This window comes from Protobothrops mucrosquamatus, unplaced genomic scaffold (genome assembly GCF_001527695.2).
Source record: "Protobothrops mucrosquamatus isolate PMUCROS unplaced genomic scaffold, P.Mucros_1.0 scaffold712, whole genome shotgun sequence".
Lineage (NCBI taxonomy): Eukaryota > Metazoa > Chordata > Lepidosauria > Squamata > Viperidae > Protobothrops > Protobothrops mucrosquamatus.
The window spans coordinates 320706-338327 of record NW_015386993.1 but is presented as its reverse complement, the minus strand read 5'-3'; the positions used below and the strand labels follow the sequence as shown (position 1 = coordinate 338327).

Here is a 17622-nt window from a genome sequence, read left to right as displayed (position 1 = left end):
TCTCTAAGTTTATTGAAATTAGCTCTCTTGAAGTCCAAGACTCTAGTTTGACTGTGTTCTATTGCTTGTGCTTCCATAATGTTGAATTCCAATATTGCATGATCACTTCCTCCCAAGGTTCCTATGGCTTCAACACCTTCTATCATTTCATCTCTGTTAGTGAGAATTAGATCCAAAATGGCTAATCCCCTAGTTCCCTATGATATATTATAGTTTATATTAAGAATCGGACAAAAATAAACCTTCATAGTGTATGAACAATTAAGCTGGTCCTCCAAGTGGCCTGTAGTCTTGGGGAGAATTGTGGCACTATTCTGTAGGAGAGAAAGCAAGTCATTCCAATCTTTTGTGCATTCTAGGCAGTGCCCCTGGTAACCATGATACTGCCACTGCTTTTCTCTCAGAAGAGAGAAAAGCAGTGCTTCATAATGTGCTCAAGGAATACATGGATCAGTTCATAGTCAGTATAGTGATAGCATGGAAGTACAGTTTCCTAGTGCAATTGGATTTGACATGCCATGAGGGAGATTAATGGAATTATAATTATTTGTGTTAAGTCTAAATTGGCATCATGAGAAAAAACATAAATCCCAATCCACTTGGTCTGAAAGTCCAGGGGTTTGGCTAAGCGTGAATTTCAGGCAGCCTCAATTTATGAGGATTAGAGTAAGCGTGTGGTTGAGAAATAGAAGCCTGTGACATCCATAAATATTCCTGGCAAGTAGTTCTTCTTGCCCTTTAAGGTTAGCAGAGGCAGAAAAAGCATTTGCCCAAGAGAGAAAACTCGGGTCACTCTAACTCGTAATATAGGAGATTAATTTCATTCAAAAGCTTTTGACTATAAAAAAATGATTGTTCACTGACAATAGAAAAGCAATACATACCAAACCCAGATGTTTTCCTCTATCAAATTTTATGGGGCATAGTTAGATCAGAGTGCCCTGACATTACTGTGGACCTTTACATAAAGATCATATCTGTACTTAAATTTCACGGAATGTTGGATCCCTTGTTGAAAATCCAGAGTTCGGATATAAAATAATAGTAACATATGGCATGTGGACATATGAAAAGAATATAATAGACTTGCACATAGGCAACTCAACTAGCTTTGATTTGCAGCGGTAAGTCCAAGGGGATTCAGTACATCCAGCAGGTGTACCCTGAATGGAATAGTTTTAATCTGCATATCTATTCTGTAGTTTTGCAATAGTGGCAAATATTTATAGCTTGGGTATACAATTCTGTAGTTATTTTTTAAACTCTGAACACTGCTCTGTGCCATTATACAAGAGATCTTTTACTAGCATCTGCTATTCACTTTATCCTAAGTCTGGGGAGAAAATATTCACATGACTCTTCTTGATACCAGAATTAGTGTTTGTAACTGCTAGTCCACAAATGAGCAAGCAAGAATACTGTTAAACCGATAGCACGCACCTAGAGACAGCATGCTTTCGTTGCATCTGCATTTTTAAAATATTACTGTTACAAATGCAAAACAAGAAAAATAATAACACACACAGAAACATTTCAAATTTGCTTTGTATAGTACATAGTAATATTAATTCAAACAAAGAGAATCTATATCCATGTGAGTTGAAACTGCTTGGTTATTTTGGATAAATGTTACATTGTCCTGAATATTAGATGAAGGAAGTTTTGCAGGATCAAGTGAATATACTATGATAAGTGAAAATTTCAAACTGGAAAACATTGAGATGACAATGTCAGCATTGCTCCATCACACAAACATAATCATGACTGTATAAGAGAAACAGAAAGATATAAAGGTTGAGCTGTTTCTGGCTTAAATTTGGCTTGGAATGTTTTGTTCTGTTTTGAAATGAAGCAAACCATGAACATTCCAGTCCCCCAAGAAACATTTTATAATCTTACAAGCATCTGAAAGACTGGAACTTTCATGGAAAATGGAACACCCATCTTTGCCACCAGCTCTGTAACAATACAAACAAAAGAAGTTTGACTCATAATCTAAGTTGGGATAGTAAATATTTGAGAAGGGGGATTTTTCTTCCGTCCTTCCATATTAAATAAATTATCTTAACAAATAAAATCACAGTTGTAGTAATCCTTGCCAAGTTTGTTGGTTATGTTATAGATGGTTTGACCATTTCAGAAGTGGCCCTTGAATGCATGGACTTCTGTCATCCTTCACATCATTTAGGTTACTGCAGAGATTAATGACATATTTCCTACATTAAATCAGTGGCAAACGGGATAGCGTATACAATAAATATAACATATTAGAACACCAGAAAAGAAAAAATTAGGATTATTATAAAATTCTTTCAGAACAGCAATTTCTTATTTGCTTAGTAGAACATAAAATCCTACATATCTTGCAAATGTCTTGATTTCATCTATCTCAGCCAATACAATCAGAAAGTAAAACATCTTGCCATGTTTTGAATGTACATAAAGAGTCTAGGGACATGAAAAATCTGATAGAGCATTATAATCTTTTATTATATAGACATATCTTGGTAGTGAATGGCAGCTTCCTGGCAAGATTGCAAGCTGTAGACAATACAATTCACAATACAAATTTAACATTCCCAATGAGATGGCTCTCATGTACACAGAAAGATACCCCAACTCTAGAATATAAAATTGAAGCATTTTAACACCAACACATACGTCGCTAGATTGTGGCCAAGAAAAGCAGAAATTAACAGGGTTTCCCCTAAATCAGAGGCCCCCAACCTTTTGGGCACCGAGGCCAGTTCCACGGAGAGAGATTTTTCCATGGACCAAAGGGTGTGTGGTTTTGTGTGCTGCCTGCATCCTGCAGATGGGGCTTTGCTTGTTTGTGCGAACCGGTTGCTGGCATGCTGTGGCCCAGTACTGGTCCACGGACTGGGGGTTGGGGGCCCCTGCCCTAAATTAAATTTTAGAATATTCAGAAAAAAGGAAATCCAAGAAAATTGAAGCAGTGTAACAGATGCTTCAGGTCCTAATTCTGAAGGAATAATTTATAAGTCTTGAAAAGAATTTGTATTAGAATGTTAATGTTCTTTACTCAGTGCTCCTACCTTTTAATTCTGTGTGGGCACTCAGTAGTTGTATTTCAGCCTTTTATGCATGTATTTTGCTCATGAGTAAATAATTTCTCTTTACAATTTTAAATTCCATTCTATCTATTTATAGGTAGTTTTGTCTTGTCATTTGCTTGTGGTACTGAATTTACCTTCTTCAATAGGGAATGTTGGCATTTAACATCTAAAGTTAAAATGAGCTATTAAAATGACAGCTCTTTTTGTCTTTTCTTTTTATAAAAGTTTGATTGCATTTATTTCTTGTGAGATTGGTCTCTCTCCCATAAAGGGGTTGAAATATCTAACTACATTTTAAAATGCTAGATGAACAACAGGTGGTGCTGTTGGGGTTTTGTTCTCATTTTTACTTTTTAATGACCAGAAAGGCAGTATACGGTATGCAGGGCTTTTTTTCTCAGAGAAAAGGTGGCGGAACTCAAACCTGGCCACGCCCTCATCAAACCCTAGGACCACCCCTTTAGAGAACAGGAATGCAAGTAAAATTTGGGAGGGGCTATTTCCGGTGTGGGAGGGGCTATTTCCGGTGCGGCCGGCCCGGAAAAAGGTGCCGGAACGCGGTTCCGCCGCGTTCCGGCTGAAAAAAAGCCCTGACGGTATGACACCTATATCTTTCTCACACATCTGGGCAACAGTGTTGTTACTGGCAAATCCTTTCAATCCAGAAGCACCCTTCAGCTAGCTTTGTAGGTGCTTCTGACAAAAATACAGATAGACCTAAGTTAAGGGAGCAGTTATCAGGTCAGGTGTCCCATGGAAGATACATGAGGGCATGTATATAAAGATTTAAAGGATATCTGGAAGAGGAGATTGGAGATCTCCAATCTTCAGCTTATAGGCTCACTGGTATTTCCACTACAATTTCTCTTTCAAGTTATAAGAAATTTTAGGGATGCCAGGATGGAAGATCTGTAACTTGAGCTGGCCACGAACAAGGAGTGTATATTGGAGGTGGTGACCCTTTGAGAGCTGTATGCAACGAAATTTCATTTTGATGTATGCCGATTGGTGTACTTTCAAAGTGACAATAAAGTTATTATTATTATTTACCTAGGGCTCTTTTTCCTTGGGAGGAGGGCATTGAAGACTTAGTGCATTTCTATGATATGGAGTTTAAACACACACATACATACAGATCATAAAATGAGAGGTTCCCATTAGCCATAGTCCAATTGATATGTATTCTTCACTGGGTTTCCCAGGAGACCTGGAATCATATGATTTCCTAAACAGCAAATCACTTATTTCTGATTAAGCTTGCTACTTCTGATTCAATCCTGGTATTAAACTCTGTCTTCATACAGACCTATCTCATCCCCTTCTCTTTGTTTTGAGAGCAACAGATATTAGATATAGGTATAGTATAGGAGGTACCTTGCTCAATAGTAGTAACTGTGAGAGGGACCTCGGAGTCCTAGTGGACAATCACTTAAATATGAGCCAGCAGTGTGCTGCAGCTGCCAAAAAGGCCAACACAGTGCTGGGCTGCATTAACAGAGGGATAGAATCAAGATCATGTGAAGTGTTAATACCACTTTACAATGCCTTGGTAAGGCCACACTTGGAATACTGCATCCACTTTTGGTCACCATGATGTAAAAAAGATGTTGAGACTCTAGAAAGAGTACAGAGAAGAGCAACAAAGATGATCAGGGGACTGGAGGCTAAAGCATATAAGGAAAGGCTGCTGGAATTGGGTATGTCTAGTTTAATGAAGAGAAGGACGAGGGGGGACATGATAGCAGTATTCCAATATCTCAGGGGCTGCCACAAAGAAGAGGGAGTCAAGCTATTCTCCAAAGCGCCTGAAGGCAGGAGAAGAAGCAATGGGTGGAAACTAACCAAAGAGAGAAGCAACCTAGAACTAAGGAGAAACTTCCTGACAGTTAGAACAATTAACCAGTGGAACAACCTGCCTCCAGAAGCGGTGAATGCTCCAACACTGGAAGTTTTTAAGAAGAGACTGGACAGCCATTTATCTGAAATGGTATAGGGTTTCCTGCCTGAGCAGGGGGTTGGACTAGATGACCTCCAAGGTCCCTTCCAACTTTTTATTATTATTATTATTATTATTATTATTATTATTATTATTATTATTATTATTATTATTATTATTATTATTATTATTATTATTATTATTATTATTATTATTATTATTATTATTAATTATATATCTATTCCCCTTTTATCACATAATTCTATACCAATAGCCTCCAAATTTTGTAGGATGCAATTCCCAGCTTCTGTCACCTTCCCCCCCAATCACTAGGTTGTTGTAGTGGTTGCTCCTAGGAGCAAAGCATCTGGCTGTGGGTATCACTGTGCAATTTGGGAAAATACCATTTGCTGCTTTCCCCATTTAGATCTTCCAAATAAGTAAGGAAACCATTGGATTAAGAAAACCATTGAACTGGAATTGCTTGCACCAAAAAGCTCCCAGTGACAATATCATTTTAGCACTAGAGGTCTTTTCTGCTGCCTATCATCTGCTGCAGCAAAAGAAACAAATGCTTTAGTAGCATTTTAAAACCTGTTTTTTCATGGTTCAGAGCCCAATTACAGACAGAAAGAGCAAAAATTCTTACTTGAGATTCTATTTCATTTGGAATGAAAATAGCCAGCCTTTTGGTTATAATACTTCCTATGATTCCAAAACTTAATCAATAAACAAGGGATAGAGTATATGAACTGTTCAAAATTAACTGTCCTGTTATTTACTCATCAGACTGATTTTCTCATTAATTATTTTTAAGCTTACTTATAATGGGACATTAAATATTTTGTTCTTTTCAAAAACTTCTCAAAAATTCATAAAGTTTTCTATAACTATTCTGAGATATTTTCTGTCCTTTCCATCTTCAGACAGATTTTAAATGCTTCAATGGGTCTCAATATGTTTTCCAAACAATACAGTTAAATATAATCCTTGCTTAAAGTGAGGATGTACAAAATCTTGCCATGCAGAAAGCTGCACATGCCACACATGGCAGACTGAAAATTGATCCCTCTACTTCCTCTTAAGAGCTGGTCTATATGAGACTTCCCTGGTTTAGAAAATGTCCTGTGTTGCTGTTACAGTCTTACAGAAGGAACAGATGGAACTAGTATACATTCTCTTAATGGGAATGTAATTTATTTGCACAGTTTATGCCCCTAACTTGTTCCAGATTGGAAAGTGTATATTTTGAAGTTGGCTCTTTCCAATATCAGAGGATGAACAGGCATGTAGCTCCCTCTGGTCCAAGGTGTGCAGACCAGGAAAGCATATTACTGCACCTGGAAAGGTCATATCCTCAGCAATGAAATGCAGATGAGGGACATCCAGAAGGATTAATCAAGCTGTAAATGACATATTTCCTAGAACATCTCTGCAGCTGTTCTTTGGTCTTTTTTTCAAAAATGGCTATTTCAGTAACTTTCTGGTTAGGGTGGTACTTAAGTTTACGGTGTATAAGAAGCTCACCACAAGCTTTCTTCCTTAGCTCATTCTATTCGTACAAATGTGCATGTGTAGGAGAAGATAGATATTACTTTTGCTAGGTTGACAGATTTCCACTGGGATCACAGAAGGCATTTCTACCCAAAGCATATACATTTTTCTTAGATCAACTCTCATGCCTGTCATCTCATGATATCATCCTTTTGTAGCAGCTATATCCATTTATTTCTAGCTCACTTACCATACAAGAAATCCTAACCTGAAATTGGTTTTCAGCTGGAAATGCCAGCATTCTGCAAAACTTTGGACTTGAGGAAATTCTTTCCTCACTTTTCCTCTCACCTTCTGGGCTTGGACAAGTCCCTGCAATAAGTTATAGAACCCTAGTCGGTATTGTAAGGAGATTGCTGGCTTGATAGTGTTGTCTCTTCCTTTCGACTGAATTTGAAATTTCAGTTTTATGGTATTCTGTATACAGAATTTATTGTATTCTACCACATGCTATTTTCTTTTTGATGGAGAATGATCCTTATTCAAATTGTCAAGTTGATTGAGTTTATTGATTTTCTTCTCTTTTCAAGGCTTGAGGTTGAGGCGATTTGGGTTGCTATAAGATTTACAGAAGCCTGAGGTGGACATGAGGTTCTTCTCATTTCTAGATGCATGTCCTGATAGCTGTTCTTTCTTTTTTCTCCATATATAGTATTTAGCACCATTACTTTGTTACTATAGTGATGAAAATAAAGGGAACATATTGTTTCTTCATTCTAGTAATTCACTATGGAGCTCTATAGACTTTGTTGAAAATAGTGATTTTGGAGATCTATAGAAACAAAATAGTAGTTTTACCAAAAGTCTGCTCCAACATGCCTATGTTGCAAAGTCATTGTTTTTTAAAAGAGGAAGGGACCCATTGCAGTACTGTACTCAAAGTGGGAAGACAAGCACACCCAACATGGGCAGAAAATAAAAGAGAGCCCATGGGGAGATGTAGGAATGGAATGGAGAGGTGCTAGCAGAAAAGGTGGGAAAATACGATGGCGAGGAGAGTTTACTAGCTTCTGTGATCTACGTGGATCATTGTTAGGTAAACTGCCACATCAGCTACTGAGTTATTTCAGTAGCTGATGTGGCATACCAACTGATAAACGAAGAAAACTACAAAGAATAAATGGAAGAAAAAGGAAATACTTACAATACCACAAGGCTAGTGAGGTTCTGGAAGGCATAATCAGGAATGTGCCAGATTCGGTTGAGCGCCAATGTCATTGCTTGCAGAGCTGGCAGATTATTGAGTGCTTTAACAGGGATCTCTGTCAGGGCATTATCATCCAACCAGAGATGACGTAAGGCAGTTAACCCTTCAAAGCTCTTTTCAGGTACAACAGAGATCAGATTGGCATCTAGGCGTCTACAAGAGAAAAGTGGTTAGCAAATCAGATATAAAGACAGATATGTTTTTATGTTCTGTTAGTTAAAAATTAGAACAAATCATCTCAGAAGGAATGTTTTGCTCAGAACTTCAAGAGACATGTACTAAAAATTGGATAGTTCTAATTTTTCCTACATCATTCGCTTTGGTAGGAAATAGGACTGTGAGGTTGGGCCTCAGAAATAGGATGGCATATAATTTTTTGTTGATTACTTTTTAAAATCTTCTAATGGTGATAACCATGAGGATATTATCTATTATGTACATTCTACTACAATAAATAAAGCTGCTCTGGACATTTTCTTGCAATAAAAATAGGACAGAAAGATTAAAAAGGGATTGAAGATGGTAATAAAATAAAAAGGCAATTGATGGAGAGGAGAGAAGAAACGAAGATGATCAATACACATTCACTCACTCACTCACACACACACACACACACATATAGTGAGACACATTTGGTAGTTCTTATGAGAAAGCAGTCATGTTGAAAATAAGAAAAGAGTAAACATGAACAACTTATATACCATATTATCTGTTCAAATAATGTTATTGTTAAAGTTATAATTGCTTATAAATCACTCCAAATAAATAAAATGAGAGTCACAGAATAACAACCCCCATCTTTTGTCTAAGATCCCACCCTACCAGGAAAAGAACTCATAAAGGAAACAATACAAGAATTCTAAATTTTCATTTAGGGATGGTGGCAGTGAAATGTTATACTCTATTTATTCCCAAAACAAATTTAGAAGAAATTATGCTTCTTCTAATCAAAGAAACCCAATTTGGTGCAATAACCCATAAAAATCACATTACATGGTTGAGTTAATTCCAGTTGACTATTACAAGTAGAACCAAATCCAGTCCAGATTAAGATAAAATGTTTGCACTGAAAAGACTGTAATTCACTTTTAGTACCTAAGTAGAATCTATTTTCTCCTGTGTAGAACCCACATTCAAATATCCAACTAGCTTGTCAAAGTGTCTAAGACTTGGTTCAGGACAATTTTATATAGCAATGGCACAATTAGACTATTTTGGCATCAAATCTGGAATTTTTAAGTGGAGAAGATTTCTACCCATTTTAAAAGGAGTCCAAAAAATTCCTGGAAATTAACTTTGTTCTAGAATTCTTCATCAAGGTAAATAATACAGTGAAATGGAAATTAAAATAAGTTTTCAGATGTGAAAAAATTCCAGCAACATTATGTTATATATGTCAACCTGTTCTCTTTTGAAGAGAAAGGGAAATCTAACAAAAATCTTGTCAATTTCACCATGCTTTGCTTTCTCTGGGCTTTGGATGAGGAGCTGCCAAACCTCAAGCCTGCATGCCCTTTATTGGATCTTTTGATTGTTGCTGTTCATGAATAGCAAGGAGCAAAAACTCCCTATAAGGGGGAAATAGCACCACAGGACCTCTGGGAAATAGGGGAAGGGAACACAGTTCTGTAGTTTTAGCTACATCTCAGCTCTGCCTTTCAAGTTTGTTGAAATTATGAGGGAGAATCCCAGAGCAGCTTTCTTATGTTAAACGATTTTAAATATATCTATAGAGAACAATGCTATTGAAGATCTCAATATATTTCAAAGAAAGGTGCATTAGAAAATGTGTGTCTACGTGTCTGAATGAATTTGAAGAAGCAGGAAAAGAAGGGCACAGTACTGATTCTTTTGGAATGGGATATTGGAGAAAGTTCCTGAGAATATCATGGACGGTATGAACATAAACCAATGGATCATCAAACCCAGATGGTAATCAACCCAGAATTCTCACTCAAGGCAATGACCTAGCTCAAATTATCCTATTTTGGATACATTATGTGAGAAGAAGTATCTTGTGCTGGGAATGGTGAAAAGAAAGAATATGACCAGCAGTAAAGTAGATGGATTCAATTACAGTAGCAATGACCTGAAAGCCCAGATTAGGGACAGAATGTCAGAGAGAAAATCTATTTTATGCTAAGAGTCAACTCTAACTTGGTGACACAATCTATCTTACATGCAATCAGGCCAAGTTTAGGAGCTAATAGTAATACATCTGCTGTCTTTTAACCTTCAAAATATTTTTGTTGTGGTATGACTTTGGCAACTAATAACAACTGGATAAACCAAAGCAGAAGATTAAAATGTTTGGATGATCAACCTGAAGAGGAGGAAAAAAGATTAAAACTACTTTGCTTTGTCTGAGACCAGGTTTACAGTCACACTAAATCAGACATATGGAGACTTTATCTCCCAAACTTCCAGTTGGCATAATATTTATGAGAATTCTGGAAGTTGGTCCACAAATCTTGAAAGTAGGAAGAGAAGTCTGCAGTAAGCAATAATGTGGTTTGTTTCGTTTTGATTCGTGTTGAATGCTCCAACACTGGAAGTTTTTAAGAAGAGACTGGACAGCCATTTGTCCGAAATGGTATAGGGTTTCCTGCCTGAGCAGGGGGTTGGACTAGATGACCTTCAAGGTCCCTTCCAACTTTACTATTACTGTTGTTGTTGTTGTTATTATTATTATTATTATTATTATTATTATTATTATTAATATGTGTAACCTTAGTCAATTGTGAGTATTCATTAAGCAAACCATGGATTAATGTGATGTATGAACAATTTGCCAACTGAAAAAAATGTTTTGGTGATTGGATGGAAAATTAAGCCTGAAATTTAAAAATAATTTTAAATTATTACTTTTTTTTTTAAAGCTTTACTGAAGGTTTCTGTTATCTTACTACCTCTTATACTATTTCAGAGCTGTGGTGGCTCAGTGATTAGAATGCAGTATTGCAGTACTGCTGACTGCCGATTGCCAGCAGTTTGGCAGTTTGATCCTCACTGGCTCAAGGTTGACTCAGCCTTCCATCCTTCTGAGGTCAGTAAAATGAGGACCCAGATTGTTGGGGGCAATATGCTGGCTCTGTAAAACCGCTTAGAGAGGGTTGTAAAGCACTGTGAAGCGGTATATAAGTCCAAGTCAGTGTTTCTCAACCTTGACAATTTTAAGGCATGTGGACTTCAACTCCCAGAATTCCACAGCCAGCATTGCTGGCTGTGGAATTCTGGGAGTTGAAGTCCACATGCCTTAAAATTGTCAAGGTTGAGAAACACTGGTCTAAGTGCTATTGCTATTGCTATTGCTGGCTGTGGAATTCTGGGAGTTGAAGTCCACATGCCTTAAAATTGTCAAGGTTGAGAAACACTGGTCTAAGTGCTATTGCTATTTAGTCTTAGTATTTGTAATTAAATGGTTATTGCAGAATTCAGCACAGTTTTTTAGTTTTCTGTTTTTCCAGGAAACTGATCCTGAAAAGCTGCCCTGAAGCCTTTACCACAAAGGAAATAAAGAGTGTAAACAATAATACCATCAGATTTAAATAACCTGCAACCTTGCTTCCAGAACCAAAAACAGCTTGATGTCCTTGCTGCTTTCCCACTGTCCTAAAAATATGTAGGAGAAGCTGAACTCCCAAATTATGATGTCTTGCAAATGCAGCTTCTCTTATGGAATATAAAAACTCTGACTTCCTTGGCACCAAAAAGCTACCAATTATATCATTAAACAAAACAAAAAAGCAACCATACGCTCTCCTCTTTCTGCACTGTGTGATTATGGCTTCTTAAGCACTTTCTATTCTGGTTTCTACCTAGGATAATTGGGCAGATTAGGAGACAGAGTAGGCCAGTGCCAGCTTGCTCCATTTCTACATAGAAGTTTAAATTTTTGCTGCTACCAAGTTCCTCAGATCATGCCACAGTTAATGGGTTGGTTTGTATGACAAGCATTAACCCTGCGGTGGGAGGTTTAAGGCTACATAAAGGAACTGAGATAAGACTTTGGGATTTATACAAAGAAGTCATGGCAAGTCTTGAGCTCACTGTGGCTAGGCAATGCATTTACGGATCAACAGCAACTTGTCACAGTAGCAAAGGCTGGACAAACTGCTTACTAATGGTTAGTTGACACAAGCCAACTTAAATGAAAATGTATGAATCTGACCTGTTTATCTATTACTGACATTCATTGCAGTTTAAAGCTTGTAGCCCAAGAAAATGAAGGAAAGAAAAAGGAAGCAAAACCTGTTAAAACCTTTGTGTTAAACTACAGTTTAATGTTATGTCTAAGAGTTTACATATTTAAACATCAGTGTCTTAAATTTGTGTCTTTAATTTTCTGCTTCTAATAAGTAGTATATTTCTGGTCTCTTTCATGCTATACATGCTTTTTAGCTTGAAAAGCAAGGTAAGTAAATAAGTAAAAAATAAATTCCCATATCACAAAATTTAAACACCTTCTTCATACAAATTAGCAGAACTCAACCACATTTAACTTTTTCTCTATCTTCAGATCTTCCAGGCTGCCATCAATTTCATCTTGCTATGGTACTTAGTAGGGCCTACTGATGGGGTGAATTTTAGGAGCTGTGGTTCAATATTCAAAGGGCACCAGATTATGGAAGGAAGACCTGTAGATCCTTGAATACATAACAATATGTGGGTATATGCTGATAAATATGAATAGCATGATAAAGTCTCAAATGTGCTTCTTATTGACCTCAATTAGGGAGATATATGATCCTGAACCCCATAACTTAAGTACATGACTTGTTAAATTTCCCTTAATAAGAAGCCAAAGAACAGTAAGGATGGGTGATTGGTACCACATGTTCCATATAGTAGATGTGTCTTTGCAGCAGATTGATAGGTCCCAGATGTTAAATACAGTAGATATATCAGTGCAGCAGAAAGACTGACAGTGGTTGCCATAGGATGATTACAACAGAGAAGTATGCTTAGAATTATAGAAGACCACAGTGTACAGTTCAGTAAAATATATTAATGCAGAATTCTTTTATCTTATCATCTGATTACTTAGAACCAAATTATGTATTCGGTGAAATTGGAAGGCTCCATGTTAAAGGGATCTACATTGTTTTTTCCTGGGCATTCTAACTGTCAGTTTTTGTGATAGTCTCTATTTTATATTTGTGAAATATTCTAGACCAGAGGTCCCCAACCTTTTGGGCACCAGTGACCAGTTCCGTGGAGAAAGGTTTTTCCACAGACCGGAGAGTGCATGGTTTTGTGTGCTACCCACAGATGGGGCTTTGCTTGTTTGCGTGGACTGGTTGCTGGCATGCCGTGGCCCGATACCGGTCCCTGGACTGGGGGTTGGGGACCCCTGTTCTAGACAAAGCATTGTTCTAACAAATTGTAAGGGGAAAGGATAGCTGTCAATAGTTGTCATTTGTCCTCCTCCTGGCGCATTTGAGTAAGTAGTGGCTTCTATGTCCTGCTTGTCAAAAACATTCTGCTAAACAGAATAGAAAAAATATGAGCCGAATCCCTGATTATCTGAATTGTCAATATATTGTCAATAAATTAATCATTATTCCCAACATTATAATATTATATATTAGTGTTGTGTGCTTTGTATTTGCTTGATAATCTTATTAAATATATTCTGCAATGGGGAAATGTTAATTTTATGTCTAAAGCCCAGGTACTCATGTTTTCTATCTGCAGTTAACTCAAAGAAACCAGTTACTGTATTTCTCCAAGTACAACCTCTCTCCCCACTCTCCCATGTTGTGAAGTTATTTGTTCTAAAGGAGAAAATGTGCTGATTCTGTTGCAAAAAATCCTGGGACAAGGATTTAACAATAAATTAAAAAAAAGGGGGGGGGATATTTGGCATGATAGCCTACACATCTGATTTGTCCTTCACCTTTCAGTGGTACTGTCTTAAAAACTCCTAAACATACACATATTTCATAAATAAAATCATTCCTAATTTGGGCCCTTTTTTTACTACAGTAGAAACCAAAATAAATAATGGCCCCATCCTAAACATTTGGAATTATGGGTCAGTTTTTCCCAAAACCTTTCAATCAAGTCCAGTTTCTTACTTATCACATGACCTTTGTGCTCATGGCTGATTTATTTGTTTTGGGCAACTCACAATTCTTTTCAACTAACCAGAAAACATGCTTTCCTAGTGCTCCAGGAAAGGCTTATACCTCATAAATTACATTAACAAAACTTAACATAACTTTGCACAAAATCAGGCCCATGCAATAAATTATGGATTCATCTTAAATTACCCAATCTTTTCTTCTGTTTCTTTTTTATGCTCGATGGAAGGTTTCTTTTAAAGGGCAAAAACACATTCTATCAAACATGATTTATATGAAGCAATATTGCCTTTACAATGAGCTGTCACGTTTCAAGCAGATCAAAGGTGGTCTATGAAAGCAGGAACATGCTCTCAGGCTATGTTAATTCCAGAGTGATTCTTTTCCTTCCTTCCATCACTCATCAGAATATACATGCTTACAACAGCCCTGTCTGGTGGGGAAGGTTCCTCCTTTGTCGACATCAAAGCCTTTGTCCTGCAACTTCCAAGGATTCACTCCTTATATTTTAATCTTCAAAAACAATAATAAAGATAATGATAATTATCCTATTCATGGATTTAAAAAACAGCTTAAGAGGCCAGTACTCTATTTCCATCTGTTTCCAAAGTATTTCTCCTAGAGACATGAAGGAGGAGGTGGATAATTCAGAGAAAAGTGTCAATGTATTTTTACATATGGTGCAGAAACAGAGATCAAGATATTGAAGGACATTTACCTGTCCTGAACCATTCATTAGCCTTTCATAGTTTTAAGTCAGTGTTTGGCAATATAAAGATATAAGAATTAATCAGCTGATCTTCTTTCTAGCAATTCCCCCATCATCTTTCTCATGATCTTTTCCAACTATATATTCATCTGCTACTTAAGCCTTAGACAGCATTTAAGCAATGAGAAAAAGGAGAGAAGCAATTTTCTATTCTTACTTTGTTGTATTCTGCAGCTCTTTAATATCTTCTGCTTTTCAGTTCAATAATACGAAACATCTGAGAAAAACATGGGACTACTACAGCACTGTAGTTTTAAATCAAAAGGGATATTTCACAGCAGACTTATATTCAGCAATGTTTCCATGTGCGTGAGAGTGGAAGACTTGTTCATACATTATCCAACATAGTAATATGGCTTGCTCAGTTTTGGCTTAGTTTTGGCTTAGTATGTAGCATGACCCAGATTTGTTAGTCTGAAAATCACATGCAGCATGTATTAACCAACTAATTTGTGGCTTATTCAATAAACTATGATGAAGCGCTTAGTGACGTGTCTGGTTTACATGATTCAGATCATATAAAACCAGACACCTCACTAGAAACCAAAATCAAAAAACTATGTTTGATTTATTTTGGCCACGGCATGCATGCAAATTCATTGGAGAAATCAATTATGCTAAGAATGGTTAGTGGAACAAGAAGAAGGGCAAGCAAAGAATACGCTGGCTTGATAACATCAAAACTGATACAAAGATGAACATCCAACAACTGAAAGAAGCTTTGCTTGATAGGATAGCATGGAGAGCACTTTCCTATAAAATCACTCAGAGTCGAACGTGACTGAATGGTTAAAACAACAAAATGATTAAGCAAACTAGCTTTCTCCAAAACTGGTGCCTTCAAGATGTATTTCCACTAATATTTGACATTTGGACTATTTTCAAAAATTCCAACCAATTTGGCCAACATATATAAGTGCAGAGCATTTGAAGAAAGAGCAGCTCATTAAAAAGGTTGGGAAACAGAGGAACGTGATTTACACAAAAGGGGTGAAAAAGATAAGTGTGCCTGGAAAAAACACAGAACCATGTTCCAACAAAAGAAAGAGAGCTCCTGGAATCTAAATCTCTATTGCAAACACCAGAAGAAATTTTATAATCATTCAGCATAACAGGCATAGAACACATAATGAGGCTTTCCCTCCTCTCCAATCCATCTCAAGAGGTGGAAAAGATCTTCTAGGCAGAAGGAACTATGTACATTTTACATTTTGGCAGTCCCTGATTTGAATTAATCTGAGAAATTGTTTCTTCATACATGCATGAAGGTGAGTGCTGTTGCAGTGGTTATGCTATTGCAGTGGTTATGCAGTGGTTATGCTGTGAGTGCTGTTGCAGTGGTTATGCTGACATCAGTGATTAGAAAGTTCAGATATGGAGGTGGGGTAAAGATGTAGCATCAAAGTGGGCCTGGCTGTGGATTGACAGAAAACGTTATAAGACTTATCTCCACCATACAATCCATATCCCACTTCATGCTGCTTTGGTTATTCTATCAATGTATAAATCTGTTAATAAAATGGCTGCAATGGTCAAGTGTTCTGTTAATCAGTCTGTGACAACAATGGTGTACTGTAACTCATGTTCCATCAGAATAGACAAGTTTTTGTAAATGTTTACGGTGTATTAGAACTGTAGTTTAAAAGGGATTATGCATAGTTCATTTTGTCTTAACAACACTACAAGAAGGGATGTAAAATAATTTTGTCACAGATTCCCCATGAAAAAGATTTGGGCATTGTGCTCTGCTCCCATTGAGTTTTTCTTGACTAACATCAAAGTCCAACTAGCATTTGCCCTTCTCTATTCAAAATTCTATTTAAAAAAGGATCTGAAAATAGGTGTGCCATTAAGAAATATGAATATAAAGTTCGAAATGGCTATTCCAATTCTCCCTTAATTCTTTGTTAGCAATCCAAATTTTGAAATATATATATGTCTGTCTGTCTGTCTGTCTGTCTGTCTGTCTGTCTGTCTTTGGTTATTCGGGTTTTCTCCCGCGTAAAATTGGAAGTGTCTTGGCGACGTTTCGACAAAGTCCCATTCGTCATCTTCAGGCTGGTGTTTTCAGCTTCATGCTTCTAGGAGTAATGTGTGATCGCAGCTGTTTCTTCCTTTCAACTGCTAGTGGGGTTTGAACTGATTGGATGGGAGCCTGGCTGTGTTCTGATTGGGTGGAGGTGTGTTCTGATTGGTTAAGGAGCTTGGCTGTGCTCTGATTGGATGGGGGGTTGGCTGTGCTCTGATTGGATGGGAGAGTGTTCTGTTTGGGTGGAGGGTTTGTTGTGCTCAGGTTAGTCTGAGTTGCAGGGGGATTTGAGATGGTGAGCTTTGTTGCTGTTGTTTGGCTTCGTGTTCATGGTCGTGCCACATCTTTATGGTGGGTGTCAGTTGGCTTCATGTATGGATTGGAGGGGTTTAAAGTGGCTAATGCAGCTGTGGACTGGCTTCTAGTTTGTGGTCATGCCTCATCATCTGTGTGGGTTTGGGTTTGCTTTTTGCGTGGATGTGTGGTGGTGACATGTGTGGTTTTTGTGAGTGTGGGTCTGGTGTCATTCTTTGTGTTAGGGACTCGTTTGCCAATAAGGGCGGGTTTCCAAATGGCTGGTAGGCGGGAGATATCATCTCATTTATTCATGCTGTGTGGGCGTTTTTCTATCTCGATGGCTTCTCTGATTATTCTGTTGTTAAAGTGTTCAGTTTCGGCGATAGTTCTGGTCTTTTTAAAGTCAATTTTATGTCCTGTGGCTTTAAGGTGTTGGACCAGGGAAGAAGTTGGTTCCTCTTTTCTGACTGAGTTCTTGTGTTCTTCAATGCGTGCATTTATTCTTCTGTTGGTTTGTCCGATGTATGTGGTGGGGCAGGCGGTGCATGGGCTTTCATATACTCCTTGATTTTCTAACTCAATTTTGTCTTTGGGGTTTCTTAGGATGGTGGATATTTTTCGGTTTGTGCAGAATGCTGTCTTGATGTTGTGTTTGTGGAGGATCTTG

The 17622-nt window shown here is 37.4% G+C and overlaps 1 protein-coding gene across 1 annotated transcript in view; it reads right to left on the bottom strand.

Moving 5' to 3' along the window:
* The window catches only part of LGR6 (leucine rich repeat containing G protein-coupled receptor 6), a 128068-nt gene that overhangs the window by 43487 nt on the left and 66959 nt on the right, over positions 1-17622 (bottom strand). The window contains exon 5 of the mRNA XM_015818304.2: positions 7712-7927. Coding sequence (XP_015673790.2) covers positions 7712-7927 — 216 coding nt within the window. The remainder of the gene's footprint in view (positions 1-7711; positions 7928-17622) is intronic.